Source organism: Camelus bactrianus, chromosome 10 (genome assembly GCF_048773025.1).
Source record: "Camelus bactrianus isolate YW-2024 breed Bactrian camel chromosome 10, ASM4877302v1, whole genome shotgun sequence".
Lineage (NCBI taxonomy): Eukaryota > Metazoa > Chordata > Mammalia > Artiodactyla > Camelidae > Camelus > Camelus bactrianus.
The window spans coordinates 50,951,233-50,973,706 of NC_133548.1; the positions used below are offsets into that span (position 1 = coordinate 50,951,233).

The 22,474-nt window shown below is 34.5% G+C and overlaps 1 protein-coding gene across 1 annotated transcript in view; it reads right to left on the reverse strand.

Moving 5' to 3' along the window:
- The window catches only part of LOC105083614 (glycerophosphodiester phosphodiesterase domain-containing protein 4), a 103,256-nt gene that overhangs the window by 24,738 nt on the left and 56,044 nt on the right, over positions 1-22,474 (reverse strand). Inside the window, exons 10-12 of the mRNA XM_074373089.1 lie at positions 13,721-13,877; positions 3,265-3,486; positions 2,198-2,352 (exon numbers count right to left, since the gene is read on the reverse strand). Of these exons, the coding sequence (XP_074229190.1) occupies positions 2,198-2,352; positions 3,265-3,486; positions 13,721-13,877 (534 nt within the window). The remainder of the gene's footprint in view (positions 1-2,197; positions 2,353-3,264; positions 3,487-13,720; positions 13,878-22,474) is intronic.

The following is a 22,474-nucleotide window of genomic DNA, read 5'->3' on the forward strand; positions in this document are numbered from 1 at the left end:
GTACTGGAACTAGAGGTGACAGTTTTACAACACTGAATATACTAAATGCCACTGAATTGTTTATTTTAAAATGGTTAATTTTATGTGAATTTTACTTCAGTAAACTAGTTTTTAAGATTAAAAAATTTTAAAAACACTTAAAAATTCTCACCTCAGAAATAAATGAGAGGACATCTTTGTATTCATATAATCTTGGTTAAAATACCATCTTTAAAGCATTCTCAGTCAAAGTGGCAAGGTCGCAATGTCTTGTGACAGTTATCTGATAAAGTGACCACTGACCACAGAGAATGTACTGGAAATGTTAACATAATTACAAATATTCTGATCACAAACAGTACACAACTAACTTAAGGTACAACTGATTAATTTCTTAGTTTAGTTGTACTTGAGGGGAATCACTTGAAGTCTGGCTCATGAATTATCATGATCAACCTTGTAAGTATAGTTATATGGTAAAAATCCTTATTCTCCTCACTAGAATATATGATTTCCTTAAGAAAAAGGATGATGCCTTGCTTGTGTTGACTTTTCACATAAAACTAGCATGGTACATGTATATATTACTACTCAGTAAATGTTTGCTGAGCTACATTAAACTGCTTGATTTTCTAATAAGATAATCCCTCTTAAGTCTGATACCAGTTGAAACTATGCCCACATAACTATGACCAGGGAATGACTTTAAAGAATTACTAGTGAAAGAATATACTCTGGAGTCTGTCAGGCCTATATTTCATCTCAGCATGATTTCCTACTGACCAACTGTATCAACTTTGGTAAATTAACTAACATCCCTGAACTTTTCCTCTTTATAGGCAAGTTTCCTCATTTGCAAAATGAGGATGACAGTAATTTCTAGGGCACAGCATGTGAGGACTGTGATAATAAAACAGCAGCTAACATCTGTCATGTTCCTACATTTGCCCAGCATTTTTCTATGTGCATATATGAACTATCTTATTTAATCATGTAATCATTTCATCAACTTTTTATTACCCTCAATTTACAAATGAGAAAACTTATGATTAGAAACTTGTCCAAGTCCTAAGTGTAGTCACCACCTGGCTGATAGGCAGGCCAGGATTTGAAAATGAGCCTGTGGTCTACCAATTACTTGACACATAATAAAAGCTCAATAAATGGAAGCTATTATAATTAATTTCAACTACTAGATCAATCTAAATTATGATTATGATAGAAAGAAATCACCTTAGAGCCATTCCCCATTTGAAAATAGTAAAAGGAGACAACTTCTCAAAATAGAGAAGTTGGGCAAAGAGAAATCATCTGACTGGGAAACAGAGGTAAAACATATATAATTTTCTAATGCTGAAAGAAAAAGGACATATTTTATGATCAATTTCACCATGACCAAAGAGGCAGGAAAAGTACACAGGTGCATCAAACACCCTAGTTCATGGCTTGAGATACAGAAAGGTATCTAGGGGAAGTTTTATTAGCCTAAGGAGATTTGTGATACATATCTACAATTATATCTACATCTATATAGTTATACCTATAACTATAGCTACATCTGTATGTCCAAGGAAACTATGAAGCATTTAAAATTGTCCAAAAAAATTATTTTAAAACCTAATAGAAAGGGCCTAGGGATTAACATAAGCAGTGATTAATAACAATTAAGTTTGAAAAAGTTACCATTTTATTCCCAGGGGCTTTTAATTCTGAAAATATATCTCTAATTCTATATTTATAAATGTGGTATTTAGTCATTTTAGTTTCTTCTCATACTTGGCTGTTTCAATTTTTTTTAAATAATGATTTAGTTACGTTCTTAATTATTCCCATAAGAGATCTAGATATCTGGATCACAAAGCTATTTATGAAGTACTGTTATCTATCTGGTAATGACAGAGGAAATCAACAACTTTTCGATGACCACATTATATAAAAACAAAAACACCAAGTATACAGAGAAGTGGGTTGAATGATGAGAGACTGGAGCATAAGGGAGAAGGGACTGAAAAATATGTTCCAAGAACAAGGTCTATCTTGATAAATGTGTGTTGGCAGAGAGGGAGGAAAGGGTAAGAAGAGGAAAATAGGCAATTCCAAAAAAAACAGCCATACAGAAATCCTGAGATGGGAGCAGGGACCTAAGCAACTTGGTTAGAATATAGATTTTGTGCAAGTAAGGTAACACATACCAAGAAAGGTGTGGTCAAACACTTACCTCAGCCCGTTGTAGAACAGCCTCTTGTAGTCAACATTTATTCTACTGATATTTTCTTTTGTAAGACGTTCAATGGTGAATAACCGGCCCACATGCTGAAAACCAGGAGCTGTGCTCCTGACATATTTCCTATCAAAACCTGGTAACCAAACAATCTGTAAGGAGAAACAGGATGTCTTTCAGTGGATAATCAGCAGTCAAGATACAAATAGCCCCAAGTAGAATGGGTACAGCCCCATTCCAGCACAGGTTAACAGTCCACATGGAGTAGAGAGATTCTAGCCCTTGGTGTCAACCGGGCCTGATATTGACTAATGAACTCTTATTATAATGGGACTTTCACCAGGGTTGTTCTGGAGCTGAGTTTTCCCAGTTAACATCATGGGACCAAAGCTCCATCATTGTCACCACACTAGCCAAAGTGGATGAGGAGCTGGAAGGTGTGGATGAAAGGTGGAAATCATAAACATCCCCTCTGGCTTATGATACTAAAAATTATCTTTGAGGGGTCATTTCCTGCCAACAGAATATGCTATTATGATTCATCTATGGAAACATTTCTATTTGCAAAAAGACATATCCTCATTTCACTCATAGCTTTCCTTCATATGCTTAGAATTCAAAAGATTTGGAATAACTGACTGCCCAAATGCAAAGAAAACATGATGAACAAATCTCTGCCCAAATAAGAACCAGATGTTCTTTCTATATCATTAATAAAAGCTGATCTTCAAAGCCTTAGCACTTTCTAATAGCTCTGTGTTGGTAATGGTACAGGTCACATCATACAGTCATTACACACAAGCTCTTTTAACAGAGTGATGACATTTCATTTGGTTTGGAACAGCAAACAGTCTCAATGTTTTTCCCCACTGATAGAAGTTTAACTGGGTCACTCTTTGATTGCCACATGTAGCTGTATAAGAAACTAACTCCATTTCTATAGGTAGCAAAATTATTTAAGGATCCCTGGGAAGAGCTAAAAGACAGATCAGGTTCAACTGCTATGCCCCTGGGACATGCTACCTATCTCCCAACCTCTACCATAAATATTGAGATAGACATACCAGATGTTGCTCAATTCCAGAGGCAAGGATCACGTTTACTACAAGGCGGACAAATTCTTTTCTGGCAGGATGTTTTGGTACAGGGCTATTAAGATCAAATATCACCAATTTTTTTTCCTTTTGTGCAAGTTCCAATAAATCAGTTAATTTTGGAATCTTCTGATTTCCTGCTTTTTCTTTATCAGCCTCTGATAGGGGTTTCATATGGTAAAATGGTTTGATCTAAAAATAAGTACATTAGAGAAAACATTGGCTCCTATCAAAAGCATCTTCCAATTCTCCTGCTCTTTATCCCCACACCCAGCGCTACGTCCATGTTGGTCCATTACTATTCAACCCACCAGGTCCTCTGAAATACTGGTCCTGAGATAAAAGTTTCAAAGAGAGAAATTAAATGTCATCTCCAGAGGTAATTATGGTACTTGGAATCATTTATTCTAAATCACAGAGACTGTCGTATTCGCACTGAAGGTCCTTCCTGTTCTTGTCTTGAACTTCCTTTCTAACTCTTCTTTTTTTTTTCTATAACTCAGGGTAATACAATCCATTTCAGTTGCATTGGCTTCCCACATGTTCTCTCACTGTTCTAGTTTTGTGTAATGGAAAGAAAGTAAGCTTTGGCTTCAGACTGAATTGGATTCAATCCCAGCTCCAGTGCTCATTTGTCTTCCTGGCCATATCCACCTGTTAAAATCCTATTCTCATTTTCTTCTCCTTCCCTAGACATCCTTAGCAAGTGGCCCTTTCCCACTATTTTTCTCAAGGAGACTCAAGGAGAGTTTAAAACTAGGTTCTAGTTTTAAGAATGATATGGAGTAATCAAATAGCTTAAGTAAATCCAGCCTTATTTTAAAATATTTCATAAAGGACACATACTCAGAAAATAAGCTGGAATGGGACAATGACAATTTAGATGATCTATAACCTGTGGCTGAACATTTTCATAAAGCCCTAGTAAGTAACAAGCTAGAAATCAAGACAAACTTAAGTTCTCCACAAAAACAGCTTGTTACTTAAGTAAAACCAATACTAAAAGGTTCTCAGTTTTCTATGCCTATGCTTAGAGAAATTAAAAGTAGAAGGGCCACTGGATGATCCAATGTATCAACTGGTTGAGAAATAGGACAATCAGAGGTGTGGCCAAGATGGCAGAGCAGAAAAACCCTGAGTTTACCTCCTCTGATGGGCGCACCATTGGCAGACCATCTATGAGAACAACTTAAAGACTAACAGAAAAGATTTCCCACAATTACAGACATAAAAAAGGAACCAAGAGAGAAAGTAAAACACCATATGGTATCACTCATATGTGGAATCTGAAAAATGACACAAATGAACTTACTTACAAAACAGAAACAGACTCACAGACATAGAGAATAAAATTATGGTTACCAAGATGGAAAGGGGAGGGCAGAGGGATAAATTAGGAGTTTGGGATTTGCAGATACTAACTACTATATATAAAATAGATAAATAACAAAGGTCCTACCATATAGCACAGGGAACTATATTCAATATCTTGTAATATTCTACAATGAAAAAGAATATGAAAAGGAATATATAGAGATGCATAACTGAATCACTATGCTGTACATCAGAAACTAACACATTGTCAACCGACTATACTTCAATTAAAAAATAATAAAAATAAAAATAACAGGTAAATAGATAAATACATAAAAACTATGCATGCTGAAATAAACAGAAAAAAGATTGATGGTGTTTAAGGGTTCAATCTTGTAACAAGTACTAAATAAGCCATAGAGATCTAACCTATAGTAAATTGAAGGCTGACAATATTATCATACTGTAAGTATGTTATGTGATAAATATCATTACAATAGCAACCATATTATAATATATAAATGTATCAAAGTAACAGGATACACACATTAAATTTACACAGCATGTCAAATTTATACAGTTAAAAAAAGGAAAAAAAGAAAAGAAAATGTTTGGGAATTTTCTAGGTATCTTTCTGTTAATGATATCTAGTTTAATTCCATTTTGGCCAGAGAACACACTTGGTACAAATCTATTCTTTTAAATTTTATAGATTTGTTTCATGACCCAGAACACAGTCTACCTTCTATAAATTTGGGTTTCTTTTCTGTCTATTTGTTCTTCAATTTCTGTAAAAAGAGTATTGAAATGTATAGTTGTGGAGTTTTTTATTTCTTCTTTAACTTCCATCAGATTTTCTTTATATAATTTGAAGTTGTATTATTCATTGCATACACTTTTAGGATTTTTATGTGTTCTTGATGAATTGACCCTTTTACAATTATGTAAGGTCCCTCTTTATCACTAATAATTTTCCTTGTTGTGAAGTTCACACTGCCAGATATTAATATAGCCATTTCAGATTTCATTTGATTAGTGTCTGTATGGTATAATGTTTTGCATTATTTTACCTTTAACCTATAAAACAGATTAAAAATAATATACAGGTTATAGTTGAAACGGGCTTCTTACAGATGTATAAAGTTGAGTGTTTTTTCAATCCACTCAGATTCCATCAGTTTTAAAACTGATGTTGTCCATTTGCTTTTAATGTAATTATTAATATGGTTGCATTTAAGTATTGCAATTTATGATTTTTTTTTCTGCTTGTCCCTTCTATTTCTGTTCCTCTGTTCTCCTTTCCTGCCTTCTTTTGGGTTATTTAAATTTCTTTTAGCATGCCATTTTAACTTATCATACATATTATATATTTATATATAAAACTATAATTTGGCTATATATCCTTGTAATACTTTATCATGGTTGCAATAAAGCTTACAAACTATCTTCCTACTCTGAACTTTCACCATCCATCTAGAGTCAACAGTTTAACACTTAAAGTAAAATGTAGAATTCTTACCGCTTTATAGGTCCCTATAGCTTCCTCCTTTCCCTGTTATGTTATAGTAATTATATATTACATCTACATACATGGAAAACCTCGTAAGAAATGTTATAATTTTCACTTTTAACAGTCATACATTTTTTTTCAAATTAAGGGAAGAAAAGTAGTCTATCCTATTCAACCTCTTGTTTACCATATCTGTTACTATTTCTTCAATCTTAAAGTTCCACGTTTCCTTCTGTCTTCATTCCTGAGGAATGTCAGCTTTTGCTACTGTCAGTTTCTTTGATTTTAGCCATTCTAATGAATGGATAGGGATATTACATTGTAGTTTTAACTTGCATTTCCCTAATGACCAATGATACTGAAAATCTTTTCATATGCTTATTTGCTGTTTGTTGAACTCATCTGATGGTAGAATACATATTCCCCTCATGTGCACTTGGGAAAGTAAAACAGGCCATATTCTGAACCACAAAATGAACCTTCATATGTATGAAAGAAAAGAAATACAAAGTATGCAATCAGACCAGAACAGAATTAAACTAGAAATCAATAAGATAACTGAAAAATCCTCAAACATTTAAAAATGTGAAAAAAACTGAAATAACCCATGTGGTTAAGGAATAAGGCTCAAGGAAATTTAAAAGTATTTTGAACTAAATAAAAATTAAAATGCAACATATCAAAATCTACAACATGCAGCTGAAGCAGTGTTTAGAGGTAAATGTATTGTATTCAATGTTTATAATGGAAGAAAAAAAGACTTAAAGTAACCTAAAATTTCACTTTAGCAAACTGGAAAAAACATAAAATCAAATCCAAAGCAACAAAAGAAATAAAATAATAAAGATTTGAGCCACAATCAATGAAACCAAATACTGTCTCTGACAGATCAATAAAACTGATAAATTTTTAGTGGAAGGGAGGAGAGAAAACTACAAACAAGGCAATCTACAGATTTAATGCAATCCCTATCAAATTACCCAGGACATATTTCACAGAACTAGAACAAATCATAATAAAATTTGTACGGAACCACAAAAGACCTAGAATTGCCAAAGCATTACTGAAGAAAAAGAAAGAGTCCAGCCTTTCTGGAGTTATTCCCGAGGAATAACTCTTCCAGACTTCAGACAATACTACAGAGCTACAGTAATCAAAACAGCATGGTATTGATACAAAAACAGACACATGGACCAATGGAACAGAATAGAGAGCCCAGAAATGAACCCACAAACTTTTGGTCAACTAATCTTCAACAAAGGAGGCAAGAATATACAATGGAATAAAGACAGTCTCTTCAGCAAATGGTGTTGGGGAAAATGGACAGCAGCATGTAAAGCAATGAAGCTAGAACACTCCCTTACACCATACACAAAAATAAACTCAAAATGGATCAAAGACTTAAACACAAAACAAGACACAATAAACCTCCTAGAAGAAAACATAGGCAAAACATTATCTGACATACATTTCAAAAATGTTCTCCTAGGACAGTCTACCCAAGCAATAGAAATAAAAGCAAGAATAAACAAATGGGACCTAATGAAACTTACAAGCTTCTGCACAGCAAAGGAAACCATAAGTAAAACAAAATGACAACCTACGGAATGGGAGAAAATTTTTGCAGATGAAACCAACAAAAGCTTGATCTCCAGAATATATAAGCAGCTCACACAACTTAATAGGGAAAATACAAACAACCCAATCCAAAAATGGGCAAAAGACCTAAACAAGCAATTCTCCAAGGAAGAAATACCAATGGTCAATAGGCACATGAAAAAATGCTCAATATCACTAATTATCAGAGAAATGCAAATCAAAACTATGATGAGGCATCACCTCACACCAGCCAGAATCGCCATCATTCAAAAGTCCACAAATGACACGTGGGAAAGGCTGTGGAGAAAAGGGAACCCTCCTACATTGTTGGTGGGAATGCAGTTTGGTGCAGCCACTGTGGAAAACAGTATGGAGATTTCTCAAAAGACTAGGAACAGACTTACCATATGACCCACTAATCCTGCTCCTGGGCATATGTCCAGAAGGAACCCTACTTCAAAGAGACACCTGCACCCCAATGTTCATAGCAGCACTAGTTACAATAGCCAAGACATGAAAACAGCCTAAATGTCCATCAACAGATGACTGGTTAAAGAAGAGGTGGTATATTTATACAATGGAATACTATTCAGCCATAAAAACCGACAACATAACACCATTTGCAGCAACATGGATGTCCCTGGAGAATGTCATTCTAAGTGAAGTAAGCCAGAAAGAGAAAGAAAAATACCATATGAGATCGCTCATATGTGGAATCTAAAAAAAAGAAAAAGAACATAAACAGAAAACAGAAACAGACTCATAGACACAGAATACAAACTTGTGGTTGCCAAGGGGGCGGGGGGTGGGAAGGGACAGACTGGGATTTCATTAATTCTTGTTTTCCTTTAAATCCTTGATACATTAGGAATAGTTTTTGAAAAGTCCTTTTCTGTTAATTCTATCAGGTCTGTCTTTTCTGCATCTTTTTTTAATGAGTAGTTTTTCTCATGGTTTTAAGCCATATTTTTCTACTTCTTTGTATGCCTAGTAATTTTATTATTGGACCTTGGACAATAGTATTTGATACTGTTGTGTCTTAAAGCGCAGTACATTTTTTTTGGCAGATGTTTATGTTACTAGCAAAGCAATTTGATATTTTTTAGAGTGGGTCTAAAAAAGCCTTTAATCTAGGGCTTGTTTAGCCCTATTACTAAGGTGTGACCTTTCTGAGGTTTTTACTGAAGGGTCCACATGTCCAAAAAAGTCTGTCTTCCAGTATGTCTAGTTAGAACTTGAATATTTTCCAGACCCACGTGAGTTCTTAGAATGGTTCAGCTAAAAGCTCCCTAGTAGTACTTGGCCCAGCCTTGTGGAGCTTCCCCCTACTTGTGTGCCTCTTAGATAGCAGCTACGTACTCAAGCAGACCCCACGCAGATCTCTGGAGGCCTTTCTCTAGAGAGTGCTCTTCTTTCTGATAATGCACCCCTCAAAATTCCAGTCACCTTGATATTCCCAAAATCCAATCTCTCTCTCCTCAGTTCCACAAGATTGCCATGCTTTGCTTAGATTCCTCCTGCTGTGTGATGGCTGGAAAGTGCCTCTAGGCAGAGCATGAGGGCAACCATAAGGCTCTCCTATCTACTCCCTTCTCTCATGGATCATAGTTCTGCACTGACTGTTGTCCAGTATGTGAGAATGGCTATTTCATCACTTTTGTCTGGTTTTCCAGTTGTTTATGGCAGCAGGACATGTCTAGCACCTGTAAATTGTCATGGCCAGAAGTAGAAATGTTCATGCTTCATCTATAGCTCAACACTATTATAAAAACTGCCCATGTATTAAGCCCTCAATATGGTAGAAGTTGTAAAATATAAAAAGAGAAACTTTACCTTCCCAGTTAATATTGTGCAGGTAAAATAATAATATAAATGTTTCAGAGTTTGACAATTTTTTCAATTTTAAAGAATGGATTGGAAGTACCAGGAGAGCTGTTAATATTCTCAATGCCAATAATATGTTCTTACCCTTAATGAAAACAGACCAAATTAAAAAAAATTACGTATTATAATCTAGCAATAGAATATCTTATTCTCCTTTGTGACATTGTTGTTTACTATAATAAATTAACCAAACATATTCAATTTAATCATCATGTTGTTTCTGCTTTATTCCCATGTTTGTCTGAAGGTTATTTCTATAAGATACAAATCAGAAATTGGAAAGGCTAAACTCAAAATCTTGTTTAAAAGGACTGTACAGATACTCTCTTATCTACTGATATGCAAGGAAAAAACTCAAGGAAACAGGCTTCCTAGAGTAAGCTGACATTGTCATCTCAATTAGACATCAATCAATCTTATATTAGGGGACTGAGTCAAATTTCCAAGATTAAATTTTACGGCAGGAGCAGATAACTCTGCAGAAGCACATTGATAACCTTAGATATAGCAGGACATTAACTATGCCAGATTGAATTAACTGATGAGGGCAAGCTAATCATGCTTATTCATTTTGGAATTTTATGGTATTCTTTTTAACATTCTATTTTCTGATGGACATATGAGAACACCCATTCTCTTTGGACTTTTTTCTGTTACACTTGTACAAATTATTTGGCATCTTGTTCTCAGCACCCCTCAGATCAGGTACAAATACTTTTCACTGAGTCCCTGTGTTTCATAGCAATGTAGTCACTTGCATTAAGTTGAATAAAAATTTGTCCTCCTTTTCACTGGGATACAATTGGACAAACTGTGTAATCAATGCCATATCTGAAGGAGTATATTTGAGAATACATTTCATTCAATCCAATATGACAAGCCCCCAGTCCCGACTAAGGACACTGATGCCTAGGAGTCTTGGCTGTTGTACCTTGGTGTCTGTTGTTGTACATTGTCCCAGCATTACAGGTAGTAAGAAAGTCACTGATATGCAGAGAAAGGAGGGAGGGATTTGCCCACATTTGCAGGTACACATATGAAACCAGGTACAAATAAACTTATTTTAGAAATAATAATGATAAAAGAACTCTGGAGTGAGAGAGAATATTAAAAGTGAAGTTCCTGATTCCCTAAAAATTCTCCAGACAGAAACTAATAGCCTTAGCAGCTGTTCATCATGACCTGACTCTAGATTTCCTGATTATACAACCAGGAACCTTATGTGGGTTAACTGACCCTTTTTATTGCAGCAATGGAAATTAATAAAGCCAAATAACACAAAATCACGAGATCAGCCTCTAAATAGTCTATAAAAGTTATTTATGATCACAAGAGGGGGATGTAAATTATTCAAAACTTAGAAATAAGGCAAAAAGTTGACAGCCGGACCTTGTAATATCATGGTAATACACTGTTTACTAAGCACACTGATAAAACAAATTTTCACATGTTGAGATAGATATAGGGAAATCATTCTGACTTACACATGATTTAACTTGAATTATATGCTAACTAAAACAGCCTGTTTGTGGTCTATCAACATGCACTGTACATTTGCTTTAATTATTAAGGAAAAGCACACAATGAACCCAAGTAAAGAATGTCCATATTAAAAATAAAGATTAAATGCCTCCCATCCTGGGACACCAATGCTTGTAATTCCCTAGATAAGACTCCCCTCCCAGGTGCCAAGGCCATGCTGACTGGCTGTATATGTGCTGATCTGTGTGGTTTGTTTGGAAATCTTGAAGAAATGTATCCCTGACTTATTTAATGTTCTTTGTTCTGACAAGATATAAAACTGTGCTTGAAGCCATGCTTCACAGAAACCTCTTCTCAGAGTAATCTAGGAAGCAGGCTTCCACATTAGTCCTCAGTTTGGCTCAAACAAAACTCTTTTCTATTCTTATTATTGATTGTTTATTATTTTTGTTGAAAACTCCTAAGGGTCATCTAACTCTTACGGGAATGCACCTTTCTTTGAATTACTATTTATTACTGATTATGGCCAAAATAAAGTTAGATGTTGACTTGTAGAAAACTGATAAAAGTCAAAATGATTTTTGTCCAGTAGAGATACAAATGAGTTTGGATTGAGAAGACAACTCCAAAGGAAGGCCTTACCATCATAGAGTATATTAACTGAATTAATGTACTAAGTTTGTTTCCAACAAGCAATGTAATTTCATTATTTCTGTTGTATTGACTATATGCATGTTGGTTTCTCACTTTGCTTTTGAGTGTGTTTTGTCACCCTGCTTGTTTCCACATTAACAAGCTAAATATAACTTGTATTCTTCTATTTATATGCATGAAAATTATATATCATTGTAATTATGAGATCTATACTTTCACAAATGGATATAAAAATGCCCCATAAAAATGTTTTTGCTGGAGAAACAGCAACTCAGCTGAGCCTCCAGGGACAACTCCCAGAACTTTCATATCTATTTTTATTTCAGTGTTGATCAGATTAACTACTGAATTTTCAGAAATAATCTCAAGAATTAACTAACAAATCAATCAACAAAAATAATCAATTCACCACCATCATCAACTCATAATTATAATCAATCAAATGAAGAGTAATACAGAATGATTTTCACAAACAAAACCCATTTCTTTGCTATGGAAATTTATCCAAATATCCAAATCTTTTAAATTGTGTGCCAACACCACTTTGACCACCTATGACTACACAACATGCAAGTAAAGAAAGCTCCACAATCAAACCTAAAAATAAAGCCTCCTAGAAAACCATATTTGAAGCCAAGGTTTCAGGATACTCTGCAGGAGCCAGAGTATTATTATAAGTAAACACTGCAAGTGTACCATCTAAATATGCTAAAATAAAACTGTTAATCCTAAAAAAAATCCACCAAAATTTATTACAATAACATATCCAACCCTACCACTTGCAATAAGTAAGACTTTTATGAGCCATACGTTAAACATTAGATACAATAACAGCCTTTTCATTCAGAACACACATTTGCCAAAACATGAGCTGTGGCTGACTAATCCAATATATACATTCTAATAAAGTATCCCTAGTTTGTATGCGTCTAGTTATTCATGTATGATGAGTCTTATATACACAGAAACCTGGAATATCAGATTGATCCCATCATTTTCACATATGGAAACAGCGTTTATGAGCCATGTACTCATGAGAATAAGTACTCTGAGGTGACACAGTAATTAAAAATCAACTTGCAGCTATCCCTTATATTAACACTAGTTAACAGAACGAATTTGAAGTGGCTAAGTCTATCTTTACATAATTCTTTAATTTCTACTATTTTAACATGAAAAAGGATCCAGTCAGTCCTCTAGATTAACATCAAATATAAATAAAATTCCATTTCACCCTTAGTACATAATCAAAAGTACCTTAAGATTTATTTTCTTAATTACACAGTTACCTGGTAACTGACCCCCAACTCTGCTGCCATAGGTGCTAGCAATATGAATGTCTGCTGTCTGTCCTGCTCAGATGTTTATCGTCAAAATCACACACTCAAAACAAGTATATCTGACTGATAAAACCTAGGTCACATGGATTTCCCCTAGACATGTGATAACCTGGAAAATGTAAGTTGTTATGTTTTCCTTAACCTAGCTTGAGAAGGCAGACTTGACTTTTATCACATGCAAATTTGACCCTTTGTTTTACCCACTTTAGAATACTCTGGATAATTATAAACTCTCTAACTTGTGATTTAAGCATTGCTATCCTCTCCTCTCAAGATGTTTTCCTGATTCTTCTCCCAATCTATCTCCCATCTCCTCCTAATATCTCTCCTCTCTCTCTCCTTCCCTTCCTCTCTTTTCTTTCTTACACACAGACACCTCCCCCCCTCCCATATCCCCTCTTGCTCCAGTGTACTGTAATCTCTGAAACAAACCACCATCACTGCCCACGGTTCCCCTTAGTAATGATCTTTCAGCTCAAATGATACCTCTGCATGAAGTGTTCTCCAACCCTCTCAGGTAGAACCATTTACACTTGCATCAAAATTACACTGTACACAGTGTATTTATCTCCAGGAGTAGCACATGACCTCCTACAAAAGAGGGATTCAATGCAGGTTTTCTGACCTGGGGAATGTGTCTTACCTGTGAATGTGAAAACCATTTGCCCGCATTCAGAGTCGCCAGAAAATCCCAATCAAATAGGCTAGGGTGTCGGAGGGAGGCATTTGGCAGGACCTCCTTGATATTGGTTGTTCTTCTCAGGCTAAGGTCATGCATGAGAAAAGGCACATGATCGTAACTGCAGGCAGAGGGGGAAAACAGGGGAAGGGATGAACAGGCTGAATTCAGTCACCTTGGCAGATAGGGTTCTGACCATCAAGGTCAGAAGTCTTACTAGGGTTCCTTTCTCCCTTTTAAATATCAGTAAAGGACTAAGTACCAGTCCTAATTTACAGTTGATGTCAATTTTTTTTTTTTGCTTTAGGGATTAATCTTTTATGGTGTTCCCAGAGCCATACTAAGTGGGGACCCAGACAATCTTCCTGTGTTTCTCTGATCCATTTTCCAGCTAGGCACCTGACCTGAGTATTTCTTGTTCTAGACGGTTCAGGTGATATCATTTCTCATTCTTTTTTCTGATGTTTACCTTCAAGAAATTCTGCTTTTATAAGACTCTCTCTAAAGGTAGCACTAGAGAATTTTAAAATATATAACATATTTTCTAATCAAAAAAGAAAAAAAAGAAGAATCTCTCTTCCTTTCTCATTAAAAATACCTATGAATAGAACTCTGCAATGGCCATGAGGGAGTAATAGGGTTGAAACTTAGCTTCCTGCCCATTAACAAGTAGAAAACTAGATAAAATAAAGAAATAACTTATTCAGCCAATGAACAACAAGGAACATAGCACGAAGGACTTGGAGAAAAGGCAAACAAATGAAATAAGCTCTACCATTAGCCAGGCTTCTTTCTTGTCAGTGAGTACTAGACTGTAGCAATAGGAGGGAAAACCTAAAAGGGACTCAGCTATTGTGCTGAAATGAGGAGAAAGATATCAGATGAAGGAGAAGTTAAGACAGCTAGAATTTGTGGATTAGAGTTCCACTGGGGATTGAACTATACTGGAAAAAAAAAAAAAAAAGACTGCCAGGAAAATATGCAGAGTTCCCTTGCATGTATGGCTAAATATCAATGTGTAACCTTGCAGAGTAAGTAAAACTCTATGACGCCTGCCAAGAACAACTTCAAGGAAAAGAAAAATTACCAGAAAGTCCTAAGACAGTTTGGACATCTCACACTTAAGTTACATCCAGTGAGAGTAGAGATCTCAATAATTAAACAGGCAATCTCTAGAAACTCCAGGGGGCCATACCTTTAAAATGGGGATAATTTAGAAATGGAGTGACTTTAGAACCTCCAGTAAAGAGCATAAAAACACATCTCCAAAAGATTGAACTAATCTTCAATTAACTTAACTCCCTGCTAGAAAAAGTCTAAAATTCTTTCACGAAGAGCAAGCAAATATAGTATCCAGTCTGGTAACACCACAATGTCTGGCATGTAAACAAAATTTAACAGGCAGGTAAAGAAGCAGGAGAATGTACCCATAACCAGGAGAAATTACCCAATAATGGCAAACATGGAAATGAAAGAGATGACAGAATAAATAAGGATACTAAATTATGTAAAACATAAATGATATATATAACAGATATAAAGGAAAACATGAATATAATGAAGACATAAGAGTAAGAAATAAAAAATAAAGGGAAATTCTAGAGCTTAAGTAATAAGATAACTGAAATGAAAATTTCATCATATGAAATTATCAACAGATTTGATACTACAGATGATGCAAAGATCAGTGAATTTGAAGATGTAGGAATAGAATTTATCCAAATGATTTGTGAGACAGTATCAAGCAATACTATATATGTTGACTGGGGTCTTTAGAGGAGGGGAAGAACAGAAAAAAAATTATGAGGAAATGAAAGTAAAAAAATCTTCAAAATTTGATAAAAAATGTGCACCAACATATTCATGAATATAAATGAATACCAAGAAGGATAAAATATAAGAATTTACATACACATGCACACTCCCACATTAAGAATTATTATAATACAATCTGTCCAATTTTCAATCCTCCCCAAACCACAGGGCATAAAAAAACAGGAAAGTACAGCCCATTCAAAGGAAAAAAAAAAAATCTACAGAAACTGTCGCTAGACAAACACACTACCAAAAAAGGAAACTACAGTTTAATATCCCTAATGAAGAGCAAGGCAAAAATCCTCAACAAGATACCAGCAAATAGAAGTCAGCAGTGTATTAACAGGATTATAAACCATGACCAAGTGAGATTTATTCTGAAATGCAAGAATGATTCAACATACCAAAATCCATCAATATAATACACCACATAAATAGAATGAAGAGGGAAAAAAACCCACATGATCATCTCAACTGATGCAGAAAAAGCATCTGACAAAATTCAACACGCTTTCATGATAAAAATACTCAACAGACTAGAAATAGAAGGAAACTACCCCAAGATAATTGAAGACACATGAAAAACCCAGGGCCAACATTTTAATTCAATGGTGAAAGACTGAAAGCCTTTTCTCTAACATTAGGAACAAGGCAAGGGTGTCCACTTTTGGAACTTCTATTCATAGTAGACCTGGAAGTTCTAGCTAGAGCAATCAGGCAACATAGGGAAATAAAAAGCATCCAGGCTAGGAAGGAAGAAATAAAATTACATCTGTTTTTAGATGATATGATCTTATATGTAGAAAACCTTAAGAATACTCACACACAATATAGACGAATTCAGTAAAGTATACAAGGTCAACACAAAAATCAGCTGCATTTCTGTACACTAAGATTAAATAATCCGAAAAGGAAATTACAAAAGCAACTCCATTTAGCATTCATTTAGTAAAAGAATAAAATACTTAAGAATTAACTTAATCAGTGAGATGAAAGACTTATACAATGAAATCTAGAAAACATTACTGAAATAAATGCAAGAAGACATACATAAATGGCAATACATCCCATGTTCATGGATTGGAAGACTTAACATTATCAAGATGTCAATACTACCAACAGCAATCTACAGACTCAGTGCAATCTCTAACAAAACCTCAATGACATTTTATGAAGAAACTGAAAAACTCATCCTAAAATTCACATGAGATCACAAGAAATCTCAAATACCCAAAACATGCTGGAAAAAAAGAACAAAACTAGAGGACTCACACTACCTGATTTTAAAACTTACCATAAAGCAACAGTAATCAAAACAGTATGGTACTGGCATAAAGACAGACAAATAGATCAATAGACTAGAGAGCCCAGAAACAAACCCTCACATATATGGTCAAATGATTTTTGACAAGAGTGCCAAGAACATTCAACAAGGAAAAGACAATCTTTTCCACAAATAGTGCTGTGAAAACTGGATATTCACACAAGAAGAATGAAACTGGACCTTTACCTAATACCATATACAAAAATTAACCCAAAATGAATCAAAGACCTAAATGTAAGAAAAAAAATATTAAAACTCTTAGAAGAAAACAGGGGAAAAATCATGACATTGGATTGTTCAATAATTTTTTTTTTTGCTTTGACAATAAAGGTGGAGGCAAAAACAAAACAAAATTTGACAAATTGTTTTCATGAAAATTAAAAATTTTATGCATCAAAATGTACTATCAACAGCCTAAAAAGGCAACCCACAGATTTTAAGAAAATACTGTAAATCATATATGTGATAAGGGATTAATATCTAGAATATATAGAGAACTCCCAAATCTCAACAACAAAAAACCAAACAACTCAATTCAAAAATGAGCAAAGTACTCGACTAGACATTTGTCCAAAGAAGATCTGGAATGGCTAATAATTACACAAAGAGGCTCAACATCACTAATCAGTAGAGAAATGCAAACCAAACTTGTAATGAAATGCTACCTCACAACCATTAAGATGGCTCCTATGAAAAATAACAGAAAACAACATAAGGTGGTACAGATCCTTGTAGAAAAGAGTATGGCAGTTCCTCAAAATATAAAAAACAGAATTACCTTATGACCCAGCAATCTCACTTCTGGGTGTATACCCAGATGAACTGAAAGCAGGGTCTCAATGAGGTATATATGCACCCATGTTCATGACTGCATCATTAACTATAGCTAAAATGTGGAAGCAACACTAGCGTCCATCAACTGATGAGTGGAGAAGAAAAATGTGGTATGTATATACAGCAGAATATTATTCATCCTGCTTAAGATGGAAATTCTGCAATATGCTACAGTATTGAGAACTTTATGCTAAGTGAGATAAGCCAGCAACATAAAAAAAAATACTGTATGATTCCACTTACATGGGATGCTTAGAGTAGTCAAAATCACAGAGGCAGAAAGTAGACTGGGATTGTCAGGGGCTGGGGTCAGGGAGGAGGAGGAAATGGGGAGTTATTCTTTAATGGGTATAGAGATTCAGTTTTACAAGATAAAAAGTTATGGAGATGAATGGCTGAAGGTTATGCAACATTATAAATATATATAATAGCACTGAACTATACATTTAAAAATGATTAAGAAGGTAAATTTTATGTTTTTTATTTTACCACAATTTTAAAAATTTGAAATAAAAAAGGCCACCATAATACATTCATTGGGAAAGCAGCCCAGACAACACTTGTTTTCTTGGTGAATAAGTGTATCTCAAGTGGAAAGAAGAATTAAATACATGTATGTTTAAAACAAGCATACCTATGTTATCACTATTGTACTTAAGGAATCTCTGGGTATTTAGTATTTTAAATAAATTTATATGTTGGCTCAGGTTACCTTTGTAATTCCAGTTTAAAATATGGAGTATGGCAACTGACCTAGATTTGTAAGTTCAAAACTCCGTACAGTTATAAAAGGATTTGAAAGATATAAAAACATTTAAAATCAATATTGTTATACATTTAACATGTTAAATTTTATATAAAAAATTACTAAGTTCTCTGAAAAGACTGAATCAGGCAACTGGAATACCTAAAAAAGAAAATTATTAAATCCATTATTGTCGTTTCAAACATCTAAAGTATTTAATTAACTAAAAAGGCATTGACTATTATTCAAAAGCTCTCAAAAATGATGGTTAAAATGTGAGACTTATAAGTGGAATAACATTAGTAAGCTAAATATAAAAGCTTGAGAACAAACTAGGGTTTGAATTTAATAAATAGAATATTTCTCTGATTTTAATCGAAGTAAAATGTTTCTGGCACACAAAATCACCTCAAGGCACAAAGCAAACTTATACTTAATTTTAAAAATGAAGGGAAAAGTTAAAATGCTTTCATACAAACAAAAGGTGAATAATTCATTTCCAGCAGACTTGCAGTATAATACAAATGAAAAGATGTTCTCAGGCAAAAAGTAGGTACCAACTGGAAGCTTAGATCTACACAAAAGAATGAAAAGTATCAGAAATGATACGAGTAAACAGTTAAAACTTTTTTCTTACTTAAAAGATTTCTTTAATTATCAACTGTTTATAGCAAAAATTAACAGCAATGTATTGGGAGATGACAGTAACAGGTCAAAGGATGAGAGAGGTGAAAATAGAAGTACACTGTTGAAAGATTGTATTTCACACAAAAATGTATAATAACCAAAAAAAGAGGTGATAGATTAAAGATCATATTGTAACTCTAGTGCAACCACTAAAAAAAAAAAAAGAGGCATGGCTAATAAGCCAGCAGTGAAGATAAAATCCTAAAAAATACCCGTTAATCTAAAAGGTGGCAGGAAATGAGAAAACAAATAGGAAGATAGTAGAGCGCTCGCCTCAGGTGTAAAATTTAAGGGAGGTGCCAAAAAATGAATAATCCATATAAATACTATTTTAATGGAATATTTAAAAATCTAAATTAATGTAAAAATCCTTGATAAACAAAATACTAAATTTCAAATATAAACAGAATTAGTATTACTGATTTTTCCCTTTGCCTCAGGCTCTAATATGGCTCGGCATAGCACATCTTTACTGAAATGTCTGAAATCTTGTTCATCGTGGGTGTTAAAAGGGTAAGTAATACTGACAGAAATGATTCATTTTGAGTTAATTTTTGTATAAGGTGTGAGGTATAGGATGAAGTTCTCCACCACTCCCGCCTCCACAATAGAAGTCCAAATGTTCCAACACCATTTATGCAAAAGACTATCTTTATTTCATTGATCTTTCACCTTTGTTGGGGAAAAGAAAACAGGTGTGGACTGGGGTCCAATTCTGGAATCTCTATTTTGTTGTCTGACCCTCCTCCATTTCTACATTGTCAGGATTACTGCTAGCTGTAGACAGGCTGGGATCTGGGACCTGGGACCCTGCTGCAGTGCTTGCACAGGTTGGGACTTGGGGCCTGGGAACCTGGGCTGCAATGCTTGCATGGGGACAAATGTTTCCTGTGATGACAGAGTGATAGACAGTTTCTCAAATTACCAGAGAGAGAGGTGCATACTGCCCAATAATAAGTCTTTGAAAGCAAAATTACAAAAGAAAACTAACATATTACTAGTTTTACATTAAATATCATTCATCTGATGCCTATGTAATGATAAGATATCCACTTCAAATGATAGGCTATCTACTTCAATGTAAATCTTGCCCACAATAGTCTCTCTATATATATCTTATTATTGAAAAAAATCCATGTATAAGTGGACCTCTGCAGTTCAAATTCACATTGTTCAAGGGTCAACTGTGTATCTCTTTATATAATTTATTGGTGTGGTTACCCCAGAGATTACTATATATATATGTATAATTTATCATATTCCACCGTTGTCAACATTCTACCACTTCAAGGAGAATGTATAAAACTAAACACTTTTTAGGTCCCTTTACCCTACCTCCTTCCTTTATATGATATAGATGTCTTAAATATCTCAAAATATATTGAGATTCATATCAGACAATATTATAGTTTTTGCTTTTAACCATCAAACATAATTTTCAAACTCTAGGAGGAAAATTGCCTTACTTATTTATATATTACCCTCTCCTTGGGTCTTTCTTTATTCCTGATGTTCCAAGTTGACTTCTTTTCCCCTGTATTATTGAGATGTAACTGACATAAAACATTTTATGAGTTTTAGCTGTACAACATAATAATTTGATATATGTACACAAGCTGACTTTTAAAATCATTTTGTCTGAAGAACTTTTATTTCCATTTGGTTCTTCCTTATTCCTTTTGTTTCTCTGCTAAGACATTCTACATTTTCACTTGTTTAACAAGTGTTCATAACTGTTTGTCAGAGACATTTTATGATACCTGCTTTAAATTCTTAGATAATAATTCCAACATCCATTTCTCTTGCTGTTGATATCTACTGATTATCTTTCCTCATTTAAGTTGAGATTTTTGCAGGTTTTGGTCTGATGAAAATTTTGGATTGTATCCTGGGCATTGCGAGTTTTAGGAGATTTGGTTCCCTATTAAAATCTATTTAAACAGATAGTTAACATATTAGGGTTTGAATACATGTCCTAGCTCACAATTATAGTCTGTGGCACAAATGCCAATTTAGTTTTCAAAGGCTATGCAGCGCCTCTCCCACCTTCACACTATGGGTTACCCAGAGGTCAATCTAAAACATGGATGGTGTTCCAAACAATTGTTCAGTTATCAAATCTTCTGCTATGTTGTTTCTGTGTGGTTTCATGCATGGGTTATACAAAGGTCTGCCAGGGATTTCATATACAGGTTTTCAAAATCCATTTCTCCAGCAAGGCAGTTCCTCAGAAAATTAAACATAGGTTTACCATGTGATCAAGCAATTCCACTTTTGGATATATACCCAAAGAACTGAAAGCAGATTATTAAGGATATCTGCACATTTACATTCATACGAGCATTATTCAAAATAGCCAAAAGACAGAAGCAAACCAAATGTCCATCAGTGGATAAACAGATAAGCAAAATGTGGTATACATATACAATGGAGTATCACTCAATCTGAAAAGGGAAGGAAATTCTGTCACATGCGACAACATGGATCAATTTTGAGGACATTATGCTGAGTTAAATAAGACAGTCACAAAAAGATAAATACACTGATTCGACTTATATGTGGTATCTGAAGAAGTCAAAGTCATAGAAACAGAATGGTGGTTAGCTGAAGTTGAGGGAGAAGGAAGAGGGAGTCGTTGCTTAATGACTACAGATTATCAGATTTGGAAGATGAAAAAGTTCTAGAGATTTTTTCACAACAATGTGAATATACTTAACACTATTGAACTGTACACTTAAAGATGGTTACAATGGCAAATTTTGTTACATGATTTTTGACAGAATTTTTTTAAAAAGAAAGAAATTCTGAGATATGCTACGAAATAGAAGAATACTGACATTATGCTAAGTGATAAGAACCAGACACAAACAAATATCGTATGACTCTGCTTATATCAGAACGAGAATAGTCAAATTCATAGAAAGAGAAAACAGGATGGTGGCTGCCAGAGCTTGGGTGGAGGGGAGATCAAGGATGTTATTTAACAGGTAGAGTTTCAGTTATGAGAAGATGGAAAAGTTCTAGAGATGGATGGTGGTAATGGAAGCAAAACAAGGTGAATGTATTTAATGCCATTAAACTACACTAAAAATGGTTAAAATGGTAAATTTTATTTTAAGTATACTTTACACCACAGGAAAAAAAAATCACTTTCTCTAGAAAACTTCTCAATATATCTCCCTTCACTCTTAAGTTGAGGGAGAAAGGAGAGGGGCACCATCTCTTACTACAGGGCAGAAATAGACAACAGGGACCTGCCCACAGTCTCCAGGACCGCAGCCCAAAGTGGACAGAGGGGACGGGGTGGCTTCTG